The sequence below is a fragment of the Rhinolophus sinicus genome, linkage group LG17 (assembly GCF_036562045.2).
Source record: "Rhinolophus sinicus isolate RSC01 linkage group LG17, ASM3656204v1, whole genome shotgun sequence".
NCBI lineage: Eukaryota > Metazoa > Chordata > Mammalia > Chiroptera > Rhinolophidae > Rhinolophus > Rhinolophus sinicus.
The window spans coordinates 22,946,663-22,965,206 of record NC_133766.1 but is presented as its reverse complement, the minus strand read 5'-3'; the positions used below and the strand labels follow the sequence as shown (position 1 = coordinate 22,965,206).

Here is an 18,544-nt window from a genome sequence, read left to right as displayed (position 1 = left end):
TTGGGGGGGTGGGGGGGAATTCCCTCCTGGAAACCCTACCTCCAGCTGTGTATTCAGGGCATGCTGAGGATCAAGAAGGGCTAGATCCCCAGTGACTGCGTTTTGTACTCAGTGTCTGCCCACTTTCCTACTTCCACTGATGCTTTGACTCTTTCTGAATTAGGGATGGAGAATGGGGCACGTTGCCCCTTTGTGGCTGGAGATGATCCACTTATACAGGAAACCAAGCCCCTTCTCCAAATCTGGAGGGCTACCATGGGAGGTGGTAGCCAGTTTGACATTCTTCTCTCTACGTGTCTCCCCTATTTGGCTTGTCTGCAAAAATAGAATGAGACTCAGGTGACAGTTCTCCTGACCTGCTGTTTACTTTCTCCCCTTAGATCTGCACCTGTTCCTTGGAGCCCAGCTAGCTGGGATCTTCCAGATGGATTAGGGCTCTCAAGAGGAAGCATGGGGCTGGGTGTTGAGAGACCTGAGTTCTAGTCCTGACTGACACCAATCTGTTCTGTGGCCTTTTACCAATCATTTATTCATGCGTCAGATACTGGTGGCCACTAGGTGCTGGGCCTATGGATATGATGGTGACAAGTTGGACACGGTCTCTGCTCTGAGAGAATTCTCAGTCTAGTGAGAAATAAACAAACATCCTAGACAGAGGAAGACAGAATGCCCTTGGTGTATATAATAGGAGGGAGCCCCTAGCCCAGACAGAAGAAGGTTAGCTAGGGGCAGCTTCCTGCAGAGGCTTCCTTTTAAGGTGAGACTGGAAGGATGTGAGCCAGTGAGCCAGATGAATCAACCTTTCCTCATAAGTAAGATGCAAGAATTATAAAGATGAGCCTCGATTCCCTTTCAGGCTTAATCTAGACTCTTACGAGTGTTTGCAGGTGTCCACAACACCTAGTACACTGCTAGACACACAAAAAAGGCACTCAACAGATGCTCATGAACCAAAGGAACGTGAATGAAAAGGAATTTACAGGCTAAAGTGAAAGCACCTACAGATGACCAATTTCCTTCCACTATTAGCTAAATTCATGATGGCAATGGAATTAGAACTCCTGTCCCTCTTGTACTTTCCCCACCCCCACTTCAATTTCCTTTGACTAGAATGTGGAGCCCCACTTAGGGGGCAAGTCATAGATGACTAAACACCCTAGAGAAAAGAGAACTCCCCTGTTCCAGCCAAGGTGCAGCCTGGTGGCCTGGAGCTGCAGAACAGGGCTTTAGTAACCAGTGGGCCTGGCGCTGTCTGTCCACAGCAGACAGGCAAGGGAGGTGGACAAACAGACATGGGATTCAGAAATGAGCTTAACTGCTGAAACTCAACTCTCAGATTCCTTGAAGGGACACCTGAATGCCTGATAGGGAATCAAATTACATCAGGTGACTGCTGCCAGCAGATCCCGGGAATTCCTGGGTCATGTGCTCCTTGATGTGCTGGGAACCTGGGCTGAGCTGTCTCAATCCTGCCTGCCCCAACGTCCGGTCCTGGGAAGGGGTCTCTACCCCCATACCCACGCCCAATCAGTGCCTGAGGTCTGGAGGGCTCTGGGGATAAACATCCATTGGGCATACCGGGTGCTACACCTGGAAAACAATTAGGAACAAGTGTCTATCCCAGTCCTTACACATGTCACAATCTGTGTGTCTGGACTAGTAAAGGGGATATTAAAATGCGGCTCAGAATAAGGACTGCAGTGATGTGGTGATGTGTGGAGTGCAGGGTGCTGGCAGGAGGGCAGGTGAGGGACACAAAAGGTCAGGCTTTGGGGGTGAGGTGCGGAGTGGGGGTTAAAGCAGCTATTCTGAAAAAGAAATACTAAGATGAGTCTTGAGGGATGCCTAAGATTAGCTCCCTGCTCTCAGGAAGTTTACAGTTTAGTAAGGGAAATGACCTAAATACACAATTTACCATATAAGCCAAGGCAGGAAGTGCAAAGGCTCTTAAGAGAAGGACGAAGTGCCATGAGGGGCTGACAAGATGGGTCTTATTCTGGCTCAGGGGTTCGAGGGGGAGCCTCACAGGAGGCCAACTGAGACTTCAAGGGAGGATGTGATTTGATAAACTGTGAGGAAAGGCCTTCAGGGATGGGGTGGGGGTAGGAGTGGGAGGTGGGAGCAAGGGGAGATGCCGGAGAGTGTGGTGGGGGTAGAGGAGGGAGTAGAGAAGGGGCAGCTGAGCATTCTCTGTATCTGAAGTGGGTAACTCTTCCTCTGGAATTTGCATTAGTATAGATGCCTGAGCCCCGCTTCCCTTTTGTCTGGGAAAAGGGCTACTGCAGGCTGGAGGGCTCCACTCACCACCTACTTCCAGCAGGAGACCTCACCCGTTATGTTCCTTTACCCCAGAACTCTGAAGCTGAGTTACAGCCCTCAGTCACCCCAGGTGGTGGACAATACAGACTTGAATATGCTGACCTTCCCCTCTCGGAGGTTGGTGGATCTGCCTGGATAGGAACCTGCACATTAGAAGTCGCCCTCCAAGACTGGGAGGTGGGAGTCAAAAGGGAGGGTTGTAAGTCTTTGGCAAATTGGGATTCCTGGCTCAATGCTACCCTCTTCTGACCAAACTAAGCCTAACAAGTTTTACGGGATGCCTAAAGCTGTAACCGCAAAGTTGGGGGCTGGCTGCTTAGGCAATTTGTTCCTTCAATGATCTGTTGGTTCATTCATTCATTCATTCATTCATTCATTCATTCATTCATTCATTCATTCAACAAATATGTACTGAGCAGCTACCATAATAGATATAATAACAAAGCTAACACGTATTGAGCCAGCTTTGGTTCTGAGCATCTTGGATATAGTGTCATGTCCCAGACCACCGACCCCTAGCTGGGAGTAACAGAACTGTGAAGCAAACCCTGCCAGTCCGATGTCACAGCTCATCCCTAAAGGTGGCATTGCCTTGTGATGCCCAAATGGGCCCAAGAAATACAAGATGAAACTAGTAAGCTGCTTACAATCTAAATTCTTAGGGGAATTTAGGAGCTATGGGGAATTTTGTGCTGCAAACACCAAACACAGTCCCCAAGCTCTTAATTACAAAGGGAAATTGAATGTCATTCATAGGACAGGACTTGGAGGGATGTGACCTAAGGAGACGGTAGCTCGTCTCCCAGAGCCAGGGAGCTTGCCCTGTCTCCCATCTGGAGCAGCAGGGAGAGCATATATATAGATGGACAGAAGTCAGGAGTCCTGGGTTCCAGCTCCTTTTACCACCAACCTATACTGTGGTCATGGCTAAGGACTTTCTTTCTTGGGGGCAGTTTTCTCATCTACAAAAAGGCGTTTGGATAAATCAAGTATGAGTTCCATTTCCATTCTGCTGTAAGTTATCTGCAATACCTAAGTAGGGAGAAATTAGAAATCTCAGCCACTCCCATTCTTTTGCTCACCTGCTAACTGATTCCCTCACTATAGGAGATTCAGGAGCCTCATTCCCTCTCCCACCCCCAGACGGGCATGACACTGCTTTGCCATGTTGACTATGACTATCTCTCATCTCTTGGCAGCAACCTGGATGAGAATGATTCTCTCTTATACAGCTAACACATTGTGTGCTAGCCACTGTAGGAATGAATTCAATACTCACCACAACTCTCTGCAGTAGGTACTAACATGTGATTATCCCCATTGCACAGATGAGGGAACTGAGAGAAACTAAGTAATTGCCCGTGTAGAGTCATAAAGCTGGCAAGTGGTGGAGCCAGATTGGAGCCCAGACAATCTGGCTCTAGAAACAGTGCTCTTAGCCATCATGCTTTGGCGTAGAAGGGTTTCCTCATTTGCCTGTCTCAAGTAGACTATGCTTCTCTATGTCATAATTTACTCAACTTGCAATGTCCACCTTGTAGGCTAGCTGTGAGGCTGTCAGATTGACCGTTTCCTATAGTGTGCTTGGGGTTTTTGCAGGGCTCTGGGCCTCTTAAATCCTCTCCCCCGATTCTGGCAGAGACCCAAGTATATGGCGTTAACTATGACAGCAAGGGGCTAATCAGACTCCCTGAGCTGCAGCTGATCTGATTGGGAGAGAGGACAGTTAAGATGAGCTCAGAGCTGGAAGTGGGCAGGAAATTGCCAGAGCTCCACACTGCGGAGGGAACAGCCTGACTTGGGGAAGAAGAGGAAGGGCCTCTTAACTCCTCTCAGTGCGGGTTTTAATGCCAGAAAAGGGGTTCTGAGAGTCGGGAGGTAGGGTGGACGGACATTTGTGTACATTTAGTCTATGGCTTCTAGTCAGTGTGCTGGAAAGGGTATCCTTACCTCACTGTTAACGGCAAGACAAAAAGATGTTTCTCTTTCTGTGAGCCTCACTCCTATGTCCGTTTCTGTGTCTGAGGTTGTGTAACTCCCATTGCTGTGGGGTGTGGAAGTAGAGGGGCACCTGTGCTTAAGGCTGGGTAAACGTTTCATGGATTCATGCACTGGGGACCTGGAGATGCCAAGTACTTTCCACCGACTAACCCCACGGTGTGGTTGCTCTATGTCATCTGAGATTCTTGATGGACTGAGGTGGGGTCTAAGTAAAGAAAAGCAATGCCCCATCTTTATAGGGGTCAACTCTTCACATCTTCTATTGTACTGATCCCTCGCTGACCCTGTGAAGTTGGCACCTCAGGTTACATCCTGGGGTACAGAGTCTCTTGATGTAGATGAGGCAGGGGGTACATGAGCTCAGAATGGAACTCAGAGGATGGGTTTGTATACCTGGCTCTGCCCCTTGCCGGCCGCGTGACTGAGGGCAGGTGATTTAGTCTCCGTAGCCTTCAGTTCTTAAATGACCAAAGGAGACCCTGAACTTCAGGGAAGCTCCCTAGAGGCCGGGGGTTTATGGTGGTGGGTACTGTGGCTCAGGGCTCGGTACTTTGTACTCCATTTAAATGCTGCTCCTTTGAAGAGGCTGAATGTCATCTTCTTCCTGGCTCTGCCTCCACAGCTGCTATTCTGCACTCAGGGAGGTCCAGGGATGACCAGGTATGGGAGGGCACGGACAGTGTGTGCAGGAGAGAGAAGGGAGGAAGGTGTGCCCAGTGCCACCTCCCTACCCCGGGCCTGGCTCCCACTGGCAACCTGAGCTCTCGGCCTCCCAAGCTGATTCTGGAATGTAAACCCATGCAAAGCACATTCTTTCGTCAGGTCCCCAGCGCCTGGCCCTTTGTAAGGGAAGATGGGAGCTAGCCTTTCTCCTGGCTCTGAATGACACCAGCACAATCCGGTGCTGGGGGCTGTTAGCACAAGCCTGGATTAATAGGCTGGTTGTCACCCACAGTTTATGAAAAACCTAATGCTGACCTATCATTCCTGTCAGAGCCCAAGGCAAAGGGAGAGGGGAGCCAATCCCCAAGCAGGGGGATTGAAATACTGCTGATTTCCTGGATCTGATCCTTGTACCAGCTACAGACCAGAGATGGGCTCAGAGGAAACGGGGACATTGTAAAGGTGACTCTCAAATTGGTGCTGTCTCTCAGCTTTTTGATTTCTGACTTTCATTCAATTCAGTTGTTTGCTACACGTTTATTCCATTCAGTTATTTGTTACGCATTTAGACCCTGCTCGCCTAGCACTGTGTGTTCTGGGCCTACAAGGATCAATGATATCGTCATGGTCCTAAGAAGTCCCTAGAATGTTTTGTCTGTATGGGGATGAGGTGGGGAGACAGTGGTTTGCATTCACCAGGTACACAAGGGAGTGGGCATTCCAGGCAGAGAGGCCAGGCTGTGCTGGACAGGGAGGTAGACAGCAGTGGGAACTACTGTTTCCAAATGGGCCCCCACAGGGCACACTAGGCAGAGGGAAGGAGGGAAGGCTGGAAGGGTGGGGCCCTTGTGGAGGGCCATGGAGGCCAGACAGAGGCTGGGAATCAGCTGGGGGAGCAGAGGAAGTGCGTCTGAACTCTGGGACAATGCAGTCAGATTTGTAGGTGAGCAAGATTCTGAAAGGGCAGGAGGAATCTAGCAGCCATGTGGAGGAAGGGCTGGAGGAGAGCAGAACTGCAGTCGGGAGGCTGTGAAGTTGTCCTCTGCCAGACGATGAGGGTCTAAGCGAAGGCAGTGGCCATGGGACTAGAGCAGAGGCCGGTGTGAGAGGTGCATGAGCGCGAAGAGCGAAGACGAGGAAGTCGTTTCCCAGCCAGGGTCCAGCTGGCTTCCCAGAGGTGGTGGCAACACAGGACGGGGGAATACGACAGCTGTAAGCGCAGGTGGGGACACTGCTCATGGGGTGTGGAGCCTGGGAGAGGGGTTTGTAAGTCACTATTCCCTTATAAAGGTTTGTTTTTAAGAATGTCAATTGCTAAACTGAGATTAGGACTAAGGCCCGCTGTCTGTTGAATGAGAGGTTGGGTGCCCCAAAGTCCTCCTTTTTGTCCACCTGATAAGGAAGGCGGGTGGGCCACTTCCTGGAGACAGTGAACTGGGCCTGAGGGGTCCCTACGCCTGTGGGAACGGGCTGGGTTAGTCATGGTTCCTGGGTCTCAGTTTCTTCCTCTGTAAGATGGGGTTGGAAAAGGCCAACCACACCCACCTCCTGTGTAGGAGGTGGGCTAGAAAGCCCACGAAAAATGCAAGATATTATTCAAAAGAAATTCTGGAGGAAAGGTGGCAATGGAAGGAAGGGACTTGTGTACTCTGTGGTCCCAAATCCCCCTTGTACTGATTGCTCAGCAGATGGCCCTCCTCCAGAGAAGGCCTGGAAACTTGGCCTGCATGTTTTTCTTAGGATTCCAACCACACCTGGGGTTACTTCTAATCTTAGATGGTGCCTTGGTGATTTCACTTAGTACTTTATTCCTCAGAAGAGGAACGCCAAATAGTCCATGTTCCAAGGGTACAAATCTGGTCATGATGCTCCTCCACGTAAAATCCTGAATTTGCTCCCAATTTCCCATACGGATGAAGCCCAGACTCCTTAGCAGGGCATGTAAGGCCACTGCTCATCTGCCTGCCTGCACTTTCTGCCCCATCTCCTTAGAATCTCTACCATGTGCATGCTGTACCCCAGTAAACCAAACCCTTTCCCCATTAGGCTTGAGAACCCTCTACCTCTCTTTCAACAGCAGCAAAAGTAACAATGTAGCTACTCACATGAATCATTTCGCATAGAATAGGCAGCTCTTAAACTCATAGTGAGGCCTTGTTTTGCCCAGCTGACAAATAAGGAAACTGAGACTCAGAGGTTAACAACCTATCCAAGATCAATTAGCACATGACAATCATGATTCAACCCATCTCTTTTGCCTCAAAGCCTGGGGTTATCCTCCTCTGCCGGGCTGGTCTCCATCTTTTTTCAAAGCGCAGTTTGAGATTTATTTTCTGGAACTCTGCTCTGACACCATCAGTTCATCTGGGCTCCCTGTAGAAACCATGGGTAAGGCGCCTCTGGGTTGTACTCGCAAAGGCTGACACTATCTCATCAAAGAGTAACTGCAGATTTAGTCCCCTGTCTCTCTCCCAAGATTGCAGCTGCGGGAGGGTGGGAATCAAGTACTGAGCCAGGCACATGATAAGTGTTCAGGGTTAAACAATGCTTTGGAATAGCCAATGGAATGAAAATGCTAGAAGGGAACTTTCCTGGGATGCAAGTTTAGGAATTGTCTATGCTCATTCATGTTAGGGAGCCCTTCCCAATCTTTCCTTGCGAATCCTCAAACTCATTCCTTGGGACACAAAGTCTCCATCCTTCCAGGTTTGACATTTGGAATGCCTTACTTAGTACAGTGCAGCTGATTTCCTTGACTTTCTTAGGTGCTATTTCATTTCAGGCAATGCAGTGTGACTGTTATAAGTTTTAAGATCAGACCTGGCACTTATGAGCTTGTGACCTTGGACAACTTACATAACCTCTTTGAGCCTTAGTTTTCTCATCTGCGAAATGGGATGATACAACATATCTCATATTGCTAATCTGAGGATGAAGCAGGTGCTCCACCACTTTGTGTGATGGCATCATTGTGGCTCTGATTTTACAAATTGGGAAATGAAGACAAAAAAGGTGCGGGACCTTCCCAGAGAGGACAGTGACAGGAAAGTCTGTGTGGGGAGGGGAGTGAGGCCCAGAGCCAGACCATCGACCCCAGATGGAGCTGTCTCCACGGCACCATGAGGTTTGTCACTGACATTCCCTATTTCCCTGGCTCCTCAGTGAGGCACCCCCAAAGGCTTCCCAGAATGGACCTCCAAGAGGTGACTACTTAGCAGATACCAGCTTTGGCCCTGAGTAGCCCTCATGGTTCCAGTGGTTAATCCCTCATTCTCACAAAACAAAGAACATTTTAGGGTTGGCCGTACTCCTAAGGTTCTGACCATTGTAAAATGCCTCAGTCCCATCCACGGATCTGGTACCATTTTGTGCACATGGAACACCGCCCCCGCCCACCCGCCCCAACACACATGCAAGGCTTGGCTTCTTCTAGGAAAGGGTGGGGGGGGGCTCTGTTTGTAAACACCTTTCTTGGGAAGGGCAGTGGGGTAGTGCAGAAATGGAAGCGGAATGGGGAGTCCGGACCAGGGCTAGGTTGTGGAACAGCTTCCACTAACGTGCTGTTCCATCCTCATAGTATCTGCAGCTCTTCCAGCCCCATTTTCTAGCAGTTACTGCAGGGGACTGAACTGAAATAGGGGTGTCCAGAATCAATGGAAAAGGCCTCTCTGCAGTCAGCTCACCAGGGGGCACCCGTGGCCACAGGATTCCTTTAGCTTGGTGGGAAAGCAAGGCTGGGCCAGCAGGTGGCAGTGCCCTTCTGGGGTCCAAGGAGGGAAAAGGCCAGATACCAGAAAAAGGGAGAAAAACCCCTATCCCTTAAAGAACCGTTGTCCATGAAGGTTCCGTAGAGGAGTCACCTCCAGAAGGTTCCCTCTGACCCCTCAGGTCCGGACAGGCTTCCTCCTCTGTTTCTGCCTTGTAAAAAAAGAATCATATCATTGCATAGTGTTATGTGACTCCCCCAGAACCTCTCCTGGGCAGGTCTTTTTTTATGTTTGTATCCCCGGTGCTAGCACAGCTTTTCAAACTCAATGGGAATCAGAAAGAGGTCCTGTACAAGCTAAAAGGAAGCACTTTCTTCAAGTTTTTAAATCAGTATACAATTTCCTTTCTACTTTGGGTCAGAAGTGAGCTTAAGCTGAATCAATTGAGGCTAGACATGAGAAGGAGGAACCTGATGAAGCCAGTTACTGAACGCAATCTTTCCTTAACATATACATGGAGTTTCAATGCTTATGAGAAGGAAACTACGCTGTTTTACTAGGAGTGAGGGGATTGGTTTGAAAGTGGAACCTCCTCAGAGGGAACAACCAAGAATAATGTAGGTAAGGGCCGGCCCGGTGGCTCAGGCGGTTGGAGCTCTGTGCTCCTGACTCCAAGGGCTGCCGGTTCAGTTCCCACATGGGCCAGTGAGCTCTCAACCACAAGGTTGCCGGTTCAACTCCTTGAGTCCCGCAAGGAATGGTGGGCTCCGCCCTCTGCAACTAAGATTGAACACAGCACCTTGAGCTGACCTGCCGCTGAGCTCCCGGATGGCTCAGTTGGTTGGAGTGTGTCCTCTCAACCGCAAGGTTGCCAGTTCAATTCCTCTAGTCCCATGGGGGATGGTGGGCAGCGCCCCCTGCAACTGGGATTGAACACGGCACCTTGACCTGAGCTACCGCTGGGCTCCCGGATGGCTCAGTTGGTTGGAGTGCGTCCTCTCAATCACAAGATTGCCGGCTTGACTCCCGCAACGGATGGTGGGCTGTGCCATCCGTTGCAACTAGCAACGGCAACTGGTCCTGGAGCTGAACTGCGCCCTCCACAACTAAGACTGAAAGGACAACAACTTGAAGCTGAACGACACCCTCCACAACTAAGACTGAAAGGACAACAACTTGACTTGGAAAAAAGTCCTGGAAGTACACACTATTCCCCAATAAAAGTCCTGTTCCCCTTCCCCCCCAAAAAAAGAATAATATAGGTAGTCATTTGGGGCCCTATTTTGCCTGAGAACTGTCAGAGAAACTATTTCATGGCATCCCCTCTACCCACCAAGTCACACGTCCATCCCGCCCCGCACCAGGGCACTAGAGAAGATAGGAATATAGATTTTAATCATTGTGCTGCTGTTGTTAACCGGAGTGCAATTAACCCATCCTTTGTGGATTTTGATGCCACAGTGTAAATGAGAAGATTTCACACAGAAACACTCTGGGGCTACTGGTGACAAAGAGGCCAGGCCTCTGGTGGGGAGGGGCGGCAAAAGGAGAAACAGAGGAGAGAAATGGGAAGCAGAGCCTGGGCTGGGAGTCTGCTCATTCCCCAGCATCACATTCCCATCAAGGACCCTGGCGAGGCATGGGTCCTTCCTGGCCAAGGCTGCTCACCTGGGCCAGTCCAGGGCTTCTTTTACAACTCAGTGGCCTCTAGCTCTAAGGCCAATTCTTGCTGAGTAGATGAGGGCCAGGGCCAAATGGGGAAGGGATGTAGACCAAGGGAGAGAAGAGGCGCTTGGGATCCCCTGCCACCCTTCTCCATGTTTCATCCTGAGAGACCCTCAAACTAGTTGTGAGCTGGGAAGAGAGTGGCAGCAGCTCATCTTCCGGGTCAGAACCGCCCTAACTCCTACCCTGAAGATGGGGAGAGGTAGGACTCACAGAGGGGGAGGTAGCAGATACTCCTGTGCCTTTTTCTGCCTGAGCAGTAAGTGAGAACGCTCCCTAGAGGTCAGCTGAGCTCTGAGCAGGGGCTGGTGGAGTCATCCGGACTTCTTACAGTTTCCTAGGATTGGTAGGGTTAGGATGTGAAGGGAGGTCACTTAGAGCCCCAGGGCCTAGACCCACTGGCTGCTGACAGGAGCTGGCATCTGGGAAGTAGCCCAAACTACTTTGACAAGCCCATTTCTCTTATCAAGAGTTGAGTGACCGGGCCAGGGCAAAGGCGCTGGGCCAGGGGACAGCTAGGAGTCAGAGACACACAGAGCTTCCACTGCATCGCTCAGACCCTGGTTGACGCCCCCCACAGCCAAGAGGCAGTTCTTGATGACAATACTGGAGCAGGCACAGCGGGGCGTGGGCATGGCTGGGAGGGCCTCCCACTTGTTCTTCCCTGGGTGGAACGCCTCTGCCGTCTCCAGGACAGTTGGTTGGTTCCCTGAAAGCGCCAAGGGAACCGAACCTTACGAAGGAGTCCAGCCACCCATCAGCACCCCGCAGTCACCCCACTTCCCTCCCTCCCGCAAGCAGAAGCTTAGCAACCTCAATTCCTCAGCGGCAGAACTGCTCTTTTCCTATCTTGGGCCAGTAGCTTTGGTCAAACAGCCAATTTGCCCCTCCTACCTCTTGTCTTTTCATCTCTTCACCGAGTAAGCTTTCTTTCTCCACCCTCTGCTTTTACCAGAAGTTTCTAGACACCACTACTGCCTCCCTCCTGCCTTTTACTAAAAAGTGGTCCACGTGGTCTAGTTTACGTTGTGCTTCTTCATGTGTGGGTGGAGTCTGTCCGCACTGAGCAAACTCTGGGTACCTGGAAGCCTGCTGCTCATATATCTCTCCCTTGGTGATGTTGGGGTCCCACCTTCAAAATACCACTAATCTCTGGGAGGAGTAATTCAGCAAATCCTGAATTCAGCAGACTAACGTATTTGATTAGATTGCTTTCCTATTCCATGAGAGAGCTGGGTACCCAGGGATAAATGATGGTCAGAGAGAGAAGAGCAAGGCCAGTCCCTGCCACACTTTTGTCCCCATCATTCCTGGTGAGGGCCCCAGGGATCTGTGCTACATGGTTATTAGTATGTCCTTTATGCTCTCTGGGCCTCAGTGTCCCCTGTGTAAGAGGACAGAAAGACTACGTCGGGGGCCCATATGTGGATATGTGAAGTCCAGGCTGGGAGGGAGGGAATGTTTTGACTTCTTTGGAATAAAGCAGGCGGTGTACAAGGAGCCAGCACCTTCTGCTGATTGTGCAGAGTGCCAAGGACTCAGCGAGCACCAGAACCACAGTACCACCCTGGAAGCTGCATCCTTACCAAGTCCTCCGGCCACTATGACCCGTCCACTCAGAGAACCAGCCACAAAATCTGCCCGCCGCTTCTTGAGGAAGAAGGAACGGTCCATCTTCAGCCAGCCCCCTATAGGCCATAGATGACAGCAGGATATACAGAGAGAATTAGATGTTAAGCCCCCGCCCACCCTTTGCACTCAGGACACACACAGTGCCTCCTGCTGTTTGACACTGCCCGTGGCCTTCACCCTTTCCCATGCTGGCTGCAGTCCAAGGAACCATATGATACCCTAGAATGAATTGCCTGTTCTACCTCTGTTCTCACAGGCTCTAGGCTGGGGAGGAACTAAAGGCAGTGAGCATAGGGGTCAGGATCCTCTGTTTCTCCATGAGTCAAGGCCGGAAAAAGCCTCCCTCACCTGGCCCACCTGGATATTATAAGAAGAGAAATAGCTGGAAAATGCTTTGATAAAAACAACCAATCAATCAAAGGGAATCCTGAATAGATGAAAGAATTTGATCCCAAGAGCAGCCCTGAATGGAGAGGGGTGTTCAGACTTCCGAAAGGCTCACTGAGCTGTGTCAGTGGCCCTGGGAGGATGGCATGGATGTAAGGTGCGGGACTCAGCCAGAGGGAGATGGGCAGCCAGGGGCTGGCGCCCAGCTCACCCTGCTCCATGTCAAACATGTCCATCGTCCGGAGGAACTTGGGCTGCCGGTAGAGCCGACCCTGCCGCAGGCCTCCCAAGCTGTACAAGTGGTCGTCCAGGGTCACGAAGCTGGAGAAGGCCCGCTTACAGGGAATATTGGGGAACTTGGTCCAGGTGCGAGTCTCGATGTCAAAGACCTCGAAGGCGTTGACCGCATACTTGGACTGCCGTCCCCCTGGAGACCAGAGCAGGGTGGGGGCGGGGCAGAAGAGTAAGTCCCTGACAGCAGGGGCTGGGTTTCCCCTTCTGTTACCTGATCAGACAGAAAGCTCCCTAAGGGGTGGGGCAATAATGTGCTTACCCCCCGATGTCCAGGAGGTGCTCAGCACACAGGTACTGCTTCCCCTGGGAACTGCCCCAAGGGAAGGAAGGAGGGATGGTCCTTACCCAGAACATAGATCTTGGAACCGCGGAGGAAGGAGGTGGCAGCATATCTCGGGGTGGGCATGGGTGCAAGCGACACCCACATGTCCTTGAGCATGTCGTAGTGTTGAAGGTGGTTGTGCGGACGGAGGTCCAGGCCCATCCCGCCTGCTGCGTACACTCGGTAATCTAAAGAGAAATGCCACATGCAACCTCTGGCTCAGCCCACAGACATGATGAGACAGGCCCAACACTACTCATCACCTCCCATGGCCAGGTTCTGTTAACCCCTTGAACTCCAGCACTGAAGCCAGGCCAGGTTCCCAACACTGCTCTGCCAGAGTGAGCCATATACATGTCAGTGGGGCTGGGGTCGATGGCACCATTTCAAAGTCCCTGCTATAGTTGAGCCTGAGTCTCCTTGAAGCCATGTCAGGCCTACATGCCTTAGTCATCCTTGGTGTCCAGTCCTGGGCTTATCCCAAAACACGAAGCCTCGCGCAGGGGTAAATTGCAGTGGCTGCTACACCTAGACAACCCTTGGCGGGTCTTGTCCCCTCCATTTTCTTCCTTGCTGGGCAGCTAGAGGTGATGCAAAAGAGGAGTGGTATTTCTCTGATACTCTCCAGTAGTGGCCTGGCCCAGGCACTCCCATGTTGGAACTTTCTAGACCTAGTAGAAACCTTTGAAAATGAGGTCAGCCCTGCTGTCATTGCCCTTGTGGGACATTGGACTGTTGCTGGTTCTTTTTCTGCTACCCCCATGGGGTAAAGCCATGCTCCTTCATTCACTAGGAAGCTTGTGGGCTCCAGGAGGCACCCTGCACTAAATGGGATAGGGCCACTCACAATACCGTACTGGCCCTTTTAAGAAACCCTGCCCGGGCAGTGAGCTGAGCACTCTGAGAAGAGCAGCGGTATTCTCTCATGCCCTACTGCTCTTGGATGTACATGGCTTTCCAAGGCATCCATGTTTCTCCCTGGGCCTCACCTCAGAACCTCCTGTAGACTGTCAGGGACCGAGCTCCCGCCTCCAGGAACCTCTTTTTCCAAGGGACCCACCCCTGTCTCCCAGTAGCCAGTCCTCATCACTTCTGGCTCTAAGAGGCCTTTGTTGTTTAAGAGTATTTCAAGTATGAGTACTATTTCCTCACTTTCCAATCTTACTGAAAAAAAGTGGGGGGGGGGAAATCCCAACCCTAGGCTGAGGCCAGGAGATGGGCCCTGCTAATGAATTTACCTTACACAAGCTCCACCCCTCCCATCCCCAAGGCACTGAAACACTTCCAGTTGGGAATCCTCCAGTCCCCTCTACTCATCCTTTCAGATTCACCTGGATATCCCTGAACCGCACGGTTGGGCTGAGAATACTGGTTTAGCCTTCCCCAAGGTATCTGCATCACTCTAGTCACCATATGTTACTTAAATAATCTTTGTTTCTTCCAATAGATTGCTAAATCCTTGAGAATTTGTTAATCTGTGGCCCCAACATCTGGTAAAAGGCCTGATGCAGGCATGTAAATGCTTATTAAAGTAGTTAATGAACCCATTCAATGCCATAATTAAGAGCGTAGACTTGAACACTTACGGTGTAACCTTGGGCAAGTTATTTAACCTCTCTGGGCCTCTCACTTCTTCTCTTTAAAATGAGGATAATAATCGCATTTACCTCATCAGACAGTTTGTGAGGACCAAAGGGGTTAATAGATCTAAAACACCTATGGCAAGGACTCAATAAATGTTAGTTCTTAATCTTTTAGCACCATTTATTGAGGCTGGGGATAAAGGAGTACTCTTTCCCCCTCTATTTTCCCATGGGCCTCCATGCCTTCTATCCTTACTGGGTGTTTGTGGAGGCCCCACTGGCCATTCTGCCCTCAGGGATTCTAGGCTAGTTTCTCTCTGGTCACCTTCATTGGTCAGACCTGAGTTCCTGAAAGCAGAGACTAGATCTTCCGCCTCTTTCCTTCCTCCCTGGGAACTAGACCTGTGCCAGGGACAGAACAGGTGCTCAGGAGATACCAGTGCTCTACAGTACATCCAGCAGGCAGCTGGATGATTTTGCAAGAGAAGGAAGGAAAGCTGCATCCTACTAAGCCTGTCTGAATTTGGGGTCTCCTTAATTCCTGTTGGACCATTTCCTATAAACCCCTTTGCGTTTTAACAAGAGAACTTTCAGAGTCTCCCCTCCCCCCTCCACCCCCAATCTATGCTCTGGGTTGTTCCAGGCCAGAAGAGAAGGAAAGTAGGGACTTGGAGAAAGTGAAATGAGAATCATAAAACCACGTGGTCAGCATATGCATGGCCTGAGAACTCAGTGAACCTGGGTAAAATGCTGCAGGAGCACCACCCTCAGGAATATCCTGGTCTCCACTCCTCAGTACCTCAGAGATTAGGAGGCAGAGGGGAAGACTGAGGGTGGGGACAGGGCCCTGGAATCAGGTCCCACAGCCCCCTCAGTGGGGCCTGGTGATTGGACAAGGATGGAGAGAACATTCCCAGGACCCTGAATATGTGTCTGGGGGTGGTGGCATGTGCAAGTCAGGTTTCAAGGGATCAGGTGTTGTGGGTGGGATGCTCCATCATTCTGCTGAATGAAGGGGTCTGCAGAGCCATTGCGCTGGCTCCCCTTTGGCCCAGTCTGCTCAATTTGTTGGGAGGAGCCTGGTGGAGTGGAGCTCTGGTATGGTAGAGAGTGACCAGACTTCATTTGCAGTCTCAGTTTTCCCATCTGAGGCCAGCAGGTCTCTCGTTTTAGTGTCTATTGCAAGGATCAAATGGGATCAGGAATGGGATAGTGGGCCCCCAATTCAGTGCTGTCTCCCATCTCTTTCCCAGCGCCTGCCCCCTCCCCCGCCCTTCTCTCTGCGCGCCCTCAGCCCTGGCCCCACTCGCCTTTGGCCGTGACCGAAATGCCCATAGCGGCCTCACGCAGCACACTCCTCTTCTTCCACTTCCCCTCATCGATGTTGTACATCTCCACGACCTTCAGCGGCAGCTGATTGGTGCCCACACCCCCAATCACCATGATCCTCTTCCCCAGGGCGGTGACGGCCACCCCGGCCCGGGCTGTGGGCAGCGAGGGCAGGGCGGTCCACTGGTCAGCCTCGGGAGAGTAGACCTCAAAGCAGTCCATGGGGACTCCGTTGTCATCACATCCCCCGATGGCATAGACCTGCCCCCCGCTCTCCAGCAGGGAGCAGTAGACCCGGCAGCTGGGCAGCGGCGCCAGGCGCTTCCACTGGAAGTCCTTGACGTTGGGCACCTCCATGGCAGCCCCGGGAGCCCCGCCTGCCGCGCCCCAGCGCACGCGGAGCGCCAGGCCGCTGGGGGAGGTGCAAGCCGTGGGGTGGTGGGGAAGGCTCCGGCTACTCCACGCCCCCTCGCGCCACCTACATGTCCCTCTAGTGCGCCCGCTCCCGCACGACCCCGGCAAGGGCCTCGACGCGGGCCAGCGCTTCACGGTCCCTCAAGACTCAGCGGTCCCGCGGCGTCCACGCCAGGCCCTGCGGGAGGAACGCGGCGGATCAAGGGTGCTCGGGCCACGAGCCCTCACCTCCTGGCGCTGGCAGTCGCGCGGGCTCCCGGCCCCTCGCCAACTTTAAAGGGAAGACACGGCAGTCCAGGGCGCTACCACGCGGAGGCATCACGCCCTGTACCGCTTTGTCCCTCACCCCTCCCAGCCTGCTGGTTGGAAACCTGCTGGGGGCGCGGGGTGCGCGGCGGGCAGAGGCTTGGATTCCGGGTGCCTGGCTGCCTCCCCACTAAGCCTTTCGGCGGCCATCCCTCCTACTCCCCAGCCCCTTCCCCCTTCCTGTAGTCTCCCGCCGCCGCCTCCGTGCCACTTACCCAGCCAGGCCGAGCAGCGCCGCGCGAGGCGCAGACAGCGCATCACCAGTGAGCCGGGAGCCCCCGCCCGGCGGCTTAGGGAGCGGGGGACAGGCGCTCTGTCCTACCCAGTCCGCACACCGCTGTCAGATATATGCAGAGGAGGAGAATAAATGAACAGCAGGAAGGAGAATCCGGGCTGCTGCGGGGGAGGAGGCCAGCCAGCCAGCTCCACGCATCCCTACCCGCCTATGCCGCCACACCTGTGCGGGAATCCGCGTGCGCCCGGCGGAGGAGCAGCCACGACCTCTTTACATAAGCCCAGGCTGAGCCAGACCCGCGGGGGAGAAAGGGGCCGGCAGAGACGCTCACCTTGTCTGCAGGGTCAAGGAGAGCAGGGGCACGAGAGCCAAGTACCCAGATGATGGGACCAGACTCCCTCCAGTGTGGGGGTGGGCGGTTTGTGAATGTTTGTTTTGGATGAGGAGGCGGAGAGTCCAATTACCCAGTTTATCTACAGTACACAGACACAGTTCCCGACAGGCTGGCTCCACAGTCAGCTTTGCTTTGGGGGAGCTATTATCAAATGGTTTAACCTAATAGAAATAAGTGATGTGGGTGTGACCCATGCACACCTCCCTCAGGTGCATCCGAACAACGTATACACCGACCTGCATACAGAAGCATAACTTACATATCCCCTGCCCCCCATAGGCATATCCACGGAGAAACTGACAAACGCACTGATAGGCAGACAGACGCACACCCCGAAACACCAACATACACACACACGTAGGCTGTCTCTCCTTCGCCCCCTTCTTCACACACCTTGGGAAGGGGAAACCTAATTATCCAATCTTGTCCCTCAGCACCAACCCACAGGGCTTACCAAATAATTCTTTGAAGCTACTTTCTAATAGCCTTTTCAGAACAGTAGTCCCCAGTAACAAAGCGGCCATGACACCAGTGGCTACCAGGTCTGGTGGACTGCAAGGCCGATGGGGTCCTCCTCATACTTGAATATAGCCAAGTCTTGAAACGCTCAGTCTTGAGAGTCTGACAGACCTGGGTTTGAATTCTGGCTCTGAAATTACTTAATGGATCTGAGCATTAGTTTCCTTCTGTTACTTTAATTAACCTTTTTTATTTTGAGATAAATTGTATATTCGCACGAGTTGTAAGAAATAATGCCCTTCACTCAGTTTCTCTCCATGGTAACATCTTGCACAGGATATGGAAATTGATCAGTGAAGATACAGGACATTTCCATCACCACAAGTATTCTTCATGTTGCCCTTTATATCCACACCTACTTTTCTCTCCCATCCTTTTCTCTCCAACTTCTGGCAACCACTACACTGTTCTCCATTTCCATAATTTTTTCATTTCAAGAATATTATATAAATAGAATTGTACAGTATGTAACCTTTTGGGATTGACTTTTCCTCCCCCAGCATAATTCTGTGGAGATTCATTCAAGTTGTTGCCTGTACCAATAGTTTATTCCTTTTTATTGCTGGGTAGCATTCCACAGTATAGATACATCCTTGTAGATTTTTTAAAAAAATAAATTTTATTGGGGAATATTGGGGGACAGTGTGTTTCTGCAGGGCTCATCAGCTCCAAGTCATTGTCCTTCAATCTAGTTGTGGAGGGTGCAGCTCAGCA

General features: G+C 51.7%; 1 protein-coding gene across 7 annotated transcripts; it reads right to left on the bottom strand.

Annotated features, from left to right (window-relative positions):
- KLHDC8A (kelch domain containing 8A) lies at nucleotides 1–17,372 on the bottom strand. Of its 7 annotated transcripts, none has more exons than XM_074321985.1 (7): nucleotides 17,249–17,372; nucleotides 16,898–17,019; nucleotides 15,944–16,554; nucleotides 13,074–13,238; nucleotides 12,646–12,939; nucleotides 12,002–12,103; nucleotides 10,064–11,124 (listed from the first exon to the last, which is right to left on the bottom strand). In XM_074321985.1, the coding sequence occupies exons 3-7, from the start codon at nucleotides 16,317–16,319 to the stop codon at nucleotides 10,931–10,933; spliced, it is 1,131 nt and encodes a 376-aa protein (XP_074178086.1). In that variant the 5' UTR covers nucleotides 16,320–16,554; nucleotides 16,898–17,019; nucleotides 17,249–17,372; the 3' UTR covers nucleotides 10,064–10,930. The 7 variants fall into 7 exon arrangements, with proteins under 7 accessions (XP_074178089.1, XP_074178090.1, XP_074178086.1 ...); XM_074321986.1 differs by lacking the exon at nucleotides 17,249–17,372 and adding an exon at nucleotides 17,140–17,210; XM_074321988.1 differs by lacking the exons at nucleotides 10,064–11,124; nucleotides 17,249–17,372 and adding an exon at nucleotides 1–8,897 and having other exon boundaries at nucleotides 16,898–17,221.
- Nucleotides 17,373–18,544: the final 1,172 nt, after the last annotated feature.